General features: G+C 47.8%; 1 protein-coding gene across 1 annotated transcript in view; it reads right to left on the bottom strand.

The window, feature by feature from the left end:
* Positions 1-5,979: 5,979 nt before the first annotated feature.
* ADAMTS15 (ADAM metallopeptidase with thrombospondin type 1 motif 15) overlaps positions 5,980-10,752 on the bottom strand; it is a 158,540-nt gene continuing 153,767 nt past the window's right edge. Inside the window, exons 6-8 of the mRNA XM_073657475.1 lie at positions 10,066-10,241; positions 9,624-9,799; positions 5,980-9,356 (exon numbers count right to left, since the gene is read on the bottom strand). Of these exons, the coding sequence (XP_073513576.1) occupies positions 8,615-9,356; positions 9,624-9,799; positions 10,066-10,241 (1,094 nt within the window). The 3' untranslated portion in view covers positions 5,980-8,614. The remainder of the gene's footprint in view (positions 9,357-9,623; positions 9,800-10,065; positions 10,242-10,752) is intronic.

The following is a 10,752-nucleotide window of genomic DNA, read 5'->3' as shown; positions in this document are numbered from 1 at the left end:
TCAGGATCAGTAATGTACTGTATGTACACAATGACTGCACCAGCAGAATAGTGAGTGCAGCTCTGGAGTATAATACAGGATGTAACTCAGGATCAGTAATGTAATGTATGTACACAGTGACTGCACCAGCAGAGTAGTGAGTGCTGCTCCGGAGTATAATACAGGATGTAACTCAGGATCAGTAATGTAATGTATGTACACAGTGACTGCACCAGCAGAATAGTGAGTGCAGCTCTGGGGTATAATACAGGATGTAACTCAGGATCAGTAATGTAATGTATGTACACAGTGACTGCACCAGCAGAGTAGTGAGTGCAGCTCTGGAGTATAATACAGGATGTAACTCAGGATCAGTAATGTAATGTATGTACACAGTGACTGCACCAGCAGAATAGTGAGTGCAGCTCTGGAGTATAATACAGGAGGTAACTCAGGATCAGTAATGTAATGTGTGTACACAGTGACTGCACCAGCAGAATAGTGAGTGCAGCTCTGGAGTATAATACAGGAGGTAACTCAGGATCAGTAATGTAATGTATGTACACAGTGACTGCACCAGCAGAATAGTGAGTGCAGCTCTGGGGTATAATACAGGATGTAACTCAGGATCAGTAATGTAATGTATGTACACAGTGACTGCACCAGCAGAATAGTGAGCGCAGCTCTGGAGTATAATACAGGATGTAACTCAGGATCAGTAATGTAATGTATGTACACAGTGACTGCACCAGCAGAATAGTGAGTGCAGCTCTGGAGTATAATACAGGATGTAACTCAGAATCAGTAATGTAATGTATGTACACAGTGACTGCACCAGCAGAATAGTGAGTGCAGCTCTGGGGTATAATACAGGATGTAACTCAGGATCAGTAATGTAATGTATGTACACAGTGACTGCACCAGCAGAATAGTGAGTGCAGCTCTGGGGTATAATACAGGATGTAACTCAGGATCAGTAATGTAATGTATGTATACAGTGACTGCACCAGCAGAATAGTGAGTGCAGCTCTGGAGTATAATACAGGAGGTAACTCAGGATCAGTAATGTAATGTATGTACACAGTGACTGCACCAGCAGAATAGTGAGTGCAGCTCTGGAGTATAATACAGGAGGTAACTCGGGATCAGTAATGTAATGTATGTACACAGTGACTGCACCAGCAGAATAGTGAGTGCAGCTCTGGAGTATAATACAGGATGTAACTCAGGATCAGTAATGTAATGTATGTACACAGTGACTCCACCAGCAGAATAGTGAGTGCAGCTCTGGAGTATAATACAGGAGGTAACTCAGGATCAGTAATGTAATGTATGTACACAGTGACTGCACCAGCAGAATAGTGAGTGCAGCTCTGGAGTATAATACAGGATGTAACTCAGGATCAGTAATGTAATGTATGTACACAGTGACTGAACCAGCAGAATAGTGAGTGCAGCTCTGGAGTATAATACAGGAGGTAACTCAGAATCAGTAATGTAATGTATGTGCTCAGTGCCTACACCAGCAGAATAGTGAGTGCAGCTCTGGAGTATAATACAGGATGTAACTCAGGATCAGTAATGTAATGTATGTACACAGTGACTCCACCAGCAGAATAGTGAGTGCAGCTCTGGAGTATAATACAGGATGTAACTCAGGATCAGTAATGTAATGTATGTACACAGTGACTCCACCAGCAGAATAGTGAGTGCAGCTCTGGAGTATAATACAGGAGGTAACTCAGGATCAGTAATGTAATGTATGTACACAGTGACTGCACCAGCAGAATAGTGAGTGCAGCTCTGGAGTATAATACAGGATGTAACTCAGGATCAGTAATGTAATGTATGTACACAGTGACTGCACCAGCAGAGTAGTGAGCGCAGCTCTGGAGTATAATACAGGAGGTAACTCAGGATCAGTAATGTAATGTATGTACACAGTGACTGCACCAGCAGAATAGTGAGTGCAGCTCTGGAGTATAATACAGGATGTAACTCAGGATCAGTAATGTAATGTATGTACACAGTGACTGCACCAGCAGCATAGTGAGTGCAGCTCTGGAGTATAATACAGGAGGTAACTCAGGATCAGTAATGTAATGTATGTACACAGTGACTGCACCAGCAGCATAGTGAGTGCAGCTCTGGAGTATAATACAGGAGGTAACTCGGTATCCGTGCAGTATGATGTTGTATAGTCTCTTCTTGGTGTCAGACGTTTAGTTTTCGGTGTATATGACCCATCACTCGTTGGTTCTTAGTCTTTATTCTCGGTCGCTCGTGCTTATACATTGTATACACAGTATACAGACAGATTTTTGCAGCCGTCACTTTGGATTGTCTTTTGGTTTATCAAAAATTACACAATAAATGTACAAAACATATAATACAGAAGCGAGATCTCCACTATGGGAGTAATCAGCGCCGTCCCGATAACATCTCTGAACCTTCACAGGACGGGATCAGTGGTAAGATCTCCAGCGGCTCAGTGGCTACACCTCCGAGAGTAGAGAATGTGAACAGCTTTGTCCAATCAGGACAAATAAAGTAAATAATCACTAGATCCTCAATATCAGTGAGTGACCAGGTAATCACCGGATCCTCTGTATTAGTGACCAGGTAATCACCGGATCCTCTGTATTAGTGACCAGGTAATCACTGGATCCTCTGTATTAGTGACTAGATAATCACCGGATCCTCTGTATTAGTGACTAGATAATCACCGGATCCTCTGTATTAGTGACCAGATAATCACCGGATCCTCTGTATTAGTGACTAGATAATCACCGGATCCTCTGTATTAGTGACCAGGTAATCACCGGATCCTCTGTATTAGTGACCAGGTAATCACTGGATCCTCTGTATTAGTGACTAGATAATCACCGGATCCTCTGTATTAGTGACTAGATAATCACCGGATCCTCTGTATTAGTGACCAGATAATCACCGGATCCTCTGTATTAGTGACCAGGTAATCACTGGATCCTCTGTATTAGTGACTAGATAATCACCGGATCCTCTGTATTAGTGACTAGATAATCACCGGATCCTCTGTATTAGTGACTAGATAATCACCGGATCCTCTGTATTAGTGACCAGGTAATCACCGGATCCTCTGTATTAGTGACCAGGTAATCACTGGATCCTCTGTATTAGTGACTAGATAATCACCGGATCCTCTGTATTAGTGACTAGATAATCACCGGATCCTCTGTATTAGTGACCAGATAATCACCGGATCCTCTGTATTAGTGACCAGGTAATCACTGGATCCTCTGTATTAGTGACCAGATAATCACCAGATCCTCTGTATTAGTGACCAGGTAATCACTGGATCCTCTGTATTAGTGACTAGATAATCACCGGATCCTCTGTATTAGTGACAATATAATCAGCGGATCCAATATATCACAGTTTTGTCACTCTAATATTGAGGATCTAGTGATTATTTGATCTCTCTGTAATACTGAGCATCTGTTGGTTGTCTGGTTAAAGTGACCTGATAGTGAAATCCTTACAGAGTGAGCAGATAATAATCAGTGGTAATCCCGGCCTGGTGGCTGATGATTATCTACAGGATCTAGAATGATCAGCCCGATCCTAGCACCTGTTATCAGAATCAATCAATTCACAGAGGACTAAAATGATTGACAAGTCGCAGTCTTCGTAACTCCAATGGATGAAACAAGTTGGATGATGAAGGCTCATTGCTGTGAATGACAAGGTGGAACATCCATTCCCAATAGCTAAAGCCCCTCTCCTCCTATCCCCTCTCCTCCTATCCCCTCTCCTCCTATCCCCTCTCCTCCTATCCCCTCTCCTCCTTTCCCCTCTCCTCCTTTCCCCTCTCCTCCTATCCCCTCTCCTCCTATCCCCTCTCCTCCTATCCCCTCTCCTCCTATCCCCTCTCCTCCTATCCCCTCTCCTCCTTTCCCCTCTCCTCCTTTCCCCTCTCCTCCTATCCCCTCTCCTCCTATCCCCTCTCCTCCTATCCCCTCTCCTCCTATCCCCTCTCCTCCTATCCCCTCTCCTCCTATCCCCTCTCCTCCTTTCCCCTCTCCTCCTATCCCCTATCCTCCTATCCCCTCTCCTCCTATCCCCTCTCCTCCTATCCCCTCTCCTCCTTTCCCCTCTCCTCCTTTCCCCTCTCCTCCTTTCCCCTCTCCTCCTTTCCCCTCTCCTCCTTTCCCCTCTCCTCCTTTCCCCTCTCCTCCTTTCCCCTCTCCTCCTTTCCCCTCTCCTCCTTTCCCCTCTCCTCCTATCCCCTATCCTCCTATCCCCTCTCCTCCTTTCCCCTCTCCTCCTTTCCCCTCTCCTCCTTTCCCCTCTCCTCCTTTCCCCTCTCCTCCTATCCCCTCTCCTCCTATCCCCTCTCCTCCTATCCCCTCTCCTCCTATCCCCTCTCCTCCTATCCCCTCTCCTCCTTTCCCCTCTCCTCCTTTCCCCTCTCCTCCTTTCCCCTCTCCTCCTATCCCCTATCCTCCTATCCCCTCTCCTCCTATCCCCTCTCCTCCTTTCCCCTCTCCTCCTATCCCCTATCCTCCTATCCCCTCTCCTCCTTTCCCCTCTCCTCCTTTCCCCTCTCCTCCTTTCCCCTCTCCTCCTATCCCCTATCCTCCTATCCCCTCTCCTCCTTTCCCCTCTCCTCCTTTCCCCTCTCCTCCTTTCCCCTCTCCTCCTATCCCCTATCCCCTACCAATGATACATGGAGGTAGATTTATCCGGAGGTTGGTTGACCCTGGGCTGCTGTTGATCCAGTGCCGTGAAGACGTCTCCATGTGGGTGACATTGTGCAATGTTAGTCCATATGTGAATAATGTCTAATAGGGACCAGAGCTCGGCTCATTTCTTTTTCTCCATCGCCTTTTGTATCGCCGTCCTCATCTTTACAAACCTTCCCATTTACCTCATGTATGACCCAATATCCATGACACCCTCATATAACACAGCACACAGCTGTCACAGCCACACGTCTCAAAAATAAAAATGGCTCATCTGGTGATGCTACCCAAGCACAACCCATGGACACAACAGGTACCACGCCGCCTCTTCTAGCAGAGAAATAGTTAAAACCCTTGGCTTGCTTCCCTCTCCCTTAATGGTGCAGTGCTAGAGGAGAAGGGAGCTCTCGACCCGAGGAACAGACCAACTATGATGATTGCCCCTGAGGATCACACATCTGAGGATCAGACCAACTATGATGATTGCCCCTGAGGATCACACATCTGAGGATCAGACCAACTATGATGATTGCCCCTGAGGATCACACATCTGAGGATCAGACCAACTATGATGATTGCCCCTGAGGATCACACATCTGAGGAACTGACCAACTATGATGATTGCCCCTGAGGATCACATATCTGAGGAACAGACCAACCATAATGATTGCCCCTGAGGATCACACATCTGAGGAACAGACCAACCATAATGATTGCCCCTGAGGATCACACATCTGAGGAACAGACCAGCTATGATGATTGCCCCTAAGGATCACACATCTGAGGAACAGACCAACCATAATGATTGCCCCTGAGGATCACACATCTGAGGAACAGACCAGCTATGATGATTGCCCCTAAGGATCACACATCTGAGGAACAGACCAGCTATGATGATTGCCCCTGAGGATCACACATCTGAGGAACAGACCAACCATAATGATTGCCCCTGAGGATCACACATCTGAGGAACAGACCAACTATGATGATTGCCCCTGAGGATCACACATCTGAGGAACAGACCAACTATGATGATTGCCCCTAAGGATCACACATCTGAGGAACAGACCAGCTATGATGATTGCCTCTGAGGATCACACATCTGAGGAACAGACCAACTATGATGATTGCCCCTGAGGATCACACATCTGAGGAACAGACCAACTATGATGATTGCCCCTAAGGATCACACATCTGAGGAACAGACCAGCTATGATGATTGCCTCTGAGGATCACACATCTGAGGAACAGACCAACTATGATGATTGCCCCTAAGGATCACACATCTGAGGAACAGACCAACTATGATGATTGCCCCTAAGGATCACACATCTGAGGAACAGACCAGCTATGATGATTGCCTCTGAGGATCACACATCTGAGGAACAGACCAACTATGATGATTGCCCCTGAGGATCACACATCTGAGGAACAGACCAACCATAATGATTGCCCCTGAGGATCACACATCTGAGGATCAGACCAACTATGATGATTGCCCCTAAGGATCACACATCTGAGGAACTGACCAACTATGATGATTGCCCCTGAGGATCACATATCTGAGGAACAGACCAACCATAATGATTGCCCCTGAGGATCACACATCTGAGGATCAGACCAACTATGATGATTGCCCCTAAGGATCACACATCTGAGGAACAGACCAACCATAATGATTGCCCCTGAGGATCACACATCTGAGGATCAGACCAACTATGATGATTGCCCCTAAGGATCACACATCTGAGGAACAGACCAACTATGATGATTGCCCCTAAGGATCACACATCTGAGGAACAGACCAACCATAATGATTGCCCCTAAGGATCACACATCTGAGGAACAGACCAACTATGATGATTGCCCCTGAGGATCACACATCTGAGGATCAGACCAACTATGATGATTGCCCCTGAAGATCACACATCTGAGGAACAGGCCAACCATAATTATTGCCCCTGAGGATCACACATCTGAGGATCAGACCAACTATGATGATTGCCCCTGAGGATCACACATCTGAGGAACAGACCAACTATGATGATTGCCCCTGAGGATCACACATCTGAGGAACAGACCAACCATAATGATTGCCCCTGAGGATCACACATCTGAGGATCAGACCAACTATGATGATTGCCCCTGAGGATCACACATCTGAGGAACAGACCAACTATGATGATTGCCTCTGAGGATCACGCATGTGAGGAACAGACCAACTATGATGATTGCCCCTGAGGATCACACATCTGAGGAACAGACCAACTATGATTATTGCCCCTGAGGATCACACATCTGAGGTACAGACCAACCATAATGATTGCCCCTCAGGATCACGCATCTGAGGAACAGACCAACTATGATGATTGCCCCTGAGGATCACACATCTGAGGTACAGACCAACCATAATGATTGCCCCTAAGGATCACGCATCTGAGGAACAGACCAACTATGATGATTGCCCCTGAGGATCACACATCTGAGGTACAGACCAACCATAATGATTGCCCCTGGGGATCACACATCTGAGGAACAGACCAACTATGATGATTGCCCCTGAGGATCACACATCTGAGGAACAGACCAACTATGATGATTGCCCCTGAGGATCACACATCTGAGGAACAGACCAACTATGATGATTGCCCCTGAGGATCACACATCTGAGGAACAGACCAACTATGATGATTGCCCCTGAGGATCACACATCTGAGGAACAGACCAACTATGATGTTTGCCCCTGAGGATCACACATCTGAGGAACAGACCAACTATGATGATTGCCTCTGAGGATCATACATCTGAGGAACAGACCTACCATGATTACCACCCCCTGAGGATTACTGCACCCAAGGATCAGACCTGAGGATCACCGTGCCCTAGAACCACACCAGCCATAATGATTGCCCCCCCGAGGATCAATGCACACACCCAACCACACTGATTGCCCCTGAGGATCACCGTACCTGAGGAACAAATCAACCATGTTGATTGCCCCTGAGGATCACCAGATCTGAGGAACAGACCAATCATGATGATTGCCCCTGAGGATCACCAGATCTGAGGAACAGACCAACCATTATGATTGCTCCTGAGAATCACCCCATCTTAGAAACAGACAAATCATGATTACTGCCCTGAGGATCACTGCATGCACCCAAGTATCAGACCAGTATCAGTATAGGACCTGAGGATGACCACACCTGAAAATCATACTAGTCATGATGACTGTCCCTGAGGATCACAGCAGCTTTGGTGACCGCACCCAAGGAGCAGATCAGCCATAATGATTGTCCATGAGGTGATCCAGCCATGGTGACTGCATCCAAGGGTGAGATCAGCCATGATGACTATCCCAGCGGATCATTGCACTCGAGAACCACACTGGCCATGACTGCCCCCCAAGGATTGAACCTGTGAGGTTTTCAATTGCATTGAGATTGCAAAAACTAATGATTATTCTCTTATCGTCCAATGATCCATGAATGAAGGTTGCCTCCCACGGGCATGGGCGGTTGGGTTTGTAGTTTCACGGACATCGGAGGAAGGAGTGGCACATGGGGCAACGCTATGGTTTTGGTTTACAGTTGTCTCCGGTTTACTCTGCCTCCTTTTTGATCACTTGGTCAGATTCTAGATCTCCTCATATACTGATAAGTGAAGAAGAGACATGACTGATCACACAGTGACACAACGTCTGCACAGACTCATCCACTGGCTCTACGACGGGAGCCGGCAAATGTCCATCACATTGTCCGCTCTGACGTCACAATGTAAAAGTAGTCTTGGCAATAAAATCTGGGTCACCATCATCCAGGCCTGAGCCTAGCCCATTGTCCATAATTCGGTGCTGCGCATGGTTCTACATTTCTCAGAGTTATTTGCTGTTCCGCGCTCGCTTCTCTGAACTAACATGGGCGCAGGATACAGAAGTCTAGCTCCTGAGGTTTTCGTTTCAATGTGCAGTGCTCTCTTGGTAAGGGTACCCCACCTCCAGCACTGCACCGCAATTGCCGTCTCTTAAATCCTCGGCCGCAGGTCTTTGAGCACCCGGTCCATTCTCCGGTCTCCCATACTGGACACGGGTCACCACAGGTCCTTATCTCAGGTGGACGGAGAGAAGATGGGCAATCTGATGCCATCTGTTCCCAAGGGTCACGGCATTCCACTAATCGAATCTGCTGGCCATCACCACAGGAGACGGAGCATGACCCCCAACTACCTGCTGTCCAGTGAGACTGGGGTCTGGGTCGGGGTGGAGGGGGTGCGAGAGCAGCGAGACTATTGCTTATCACCTGGGCACTTTTACTGTCCTTCTTCTCCCTTGTGATGTAGAAGGAGTATCTCAGCCGTGGAGGCGTCATCTTCCCAACACATAAGACCTCTATAGTCAGCGGCTCGTGAATCACGCCGACAGCTTGTAAGGCCTCCACGGCTGTGCCGGTGCCGGTATACTTCAGGAGGCTGCCACGTACCAGGATGTCCCGCTCCACCGCAGACACAATGTAGTTCCCATTCAGCAGATAACGACCTTGTCCATTCTTGATGGCCAGGTAATTATCATCATTGATGAGGCCTTTATATCCACGCTGTCTCACATCCAAATTACTGGCACCAGCAGGAACCGTGACCACAAAGTTATACCCGTGTCTACAGAGAGAAGAGGACATGTGGGTTACTGAGGCCCCATGCTGTACAAGTAATGGATCCCTGACCAAACAGGGAGGTGGCGGCACCCATCCCAGAGAGGCCCCCTAAATGCAGACTCCAAGATGTCGCCACCAGGATCTGCAATAACATTATGCTACCAATCTCTTAACATGGGGGGCACGCCGCCACCCAGAAGGGCCCGTTTCGTGCATGCCATTGACTATAAAATGGCAGGTCTTCACAATCATGCAGGACTAGGATACTCACATGGGTTTAGTAAAAAGTCCAGAGATCTTCTTGCAGCTCTTATTGTCCCCTCCGCATACTCTGCATTTGTCAAATTTCTTTTTGGATCCCAATTGGCCGTCACATCCGGCTTTGATGCATTTGCCTTGCACGCACACAGAGGTGGAGTCGGGGGCACACGGGGTCCCATCAATGACCTGTGTGGTGGAGGAATCACAGTGTCAGGTGGAGGTGATATTACAGCGGATCACCCCACGAGGCGCAGGAGACACATGAGGCATGTGTAGAGGATGCCAAAAATGTGCAAAATATTTATGTAAAATACGGTACATACCTCTGCCCATGTACTCGATGCTACTCTCTCATCCCCCTAGGTGCTATACACATATCCCCCTCTCTGTCCTTAGTGCTGCCCCCTAAGCCCCCCTGAGTGCTGTACACAGTTCTCCGACACTGAACTAACCTTTGGTGCCAGCACATAGAAGTAGCCGGTGCCGTTGGCTCTGCAGATGAGCTTGCATTTATCTCTCGGTGACACCCCGGAGTATTTGGGGACCCATCCCACCGTGGACATCAGGCGATTTGTACTTTGATTGAAGCCGTTGAAAGCCTCGCACTGCTCCTCCCGGAAACTCCTCCCTGCGACATAGAACCAAAGTCTCCAGACATCAGATATCACACCGGGCCGGCAGAGCTGACATGTGATGTACGCGGTGCTGTGCCCTGGTGTCACCTTATCATACATGTCAAGTGTGAACATATCCCCTATTGCAAGATTTCCTCTTATTGTCGCGGTTCTTTGGGGCTCAGTCTTAGGTACCCTCATCTTACTGTCTAGATGCTCAGGCCTAGATCCCCTCCTTTTACTATCGGAGTTACTCTTACTGTTGGGGTCTTCAAGGTTCAGTACTAGGTCCTCTTCCCCTTACTGTTGGGGTTCCTCAGGGTTCGGTCTTAGTTCATCTCCACTTACTGTCTGGGTTCCTCAGGGTTCAGTACTAGGTCCTCTCCTCTTACTGTTGGGGTTCCCCAGGGCTCAATCATAAGTCCCTTCCCCTTACTGTCGGGTTTCCTCAAGACTCAGTCCTAGGTCCTCTCCTCTTACTGTCCAGGTTCCTCCTAGTTCAGTTCCAGGTCCTTTCCTCTTAAT

Source organism: Phyllobates terribilis, unplaced genomic scaffold (genome assembly GCF_046119375.1).
Source record: "Phyllobates terribilis strain yellow unplaced genomic scaffold, ASM4611937v1 Scaffold_12__6_contigs__length_324123572, whole genome shotgun sequence".
Classification (NCBI taxonomy): domain Eukaryota; kingdom Metazoa; phylum Chordata; class Amphibia; order Anura; family Dendrobatidae; genus Phyllobates; species Phyllobates terribilis.
The sequence above is the reverse complement of the archived record's forward strand: the minus strand, read 5'-3'. Positions and strand labels throughout refer to the sequence as shown.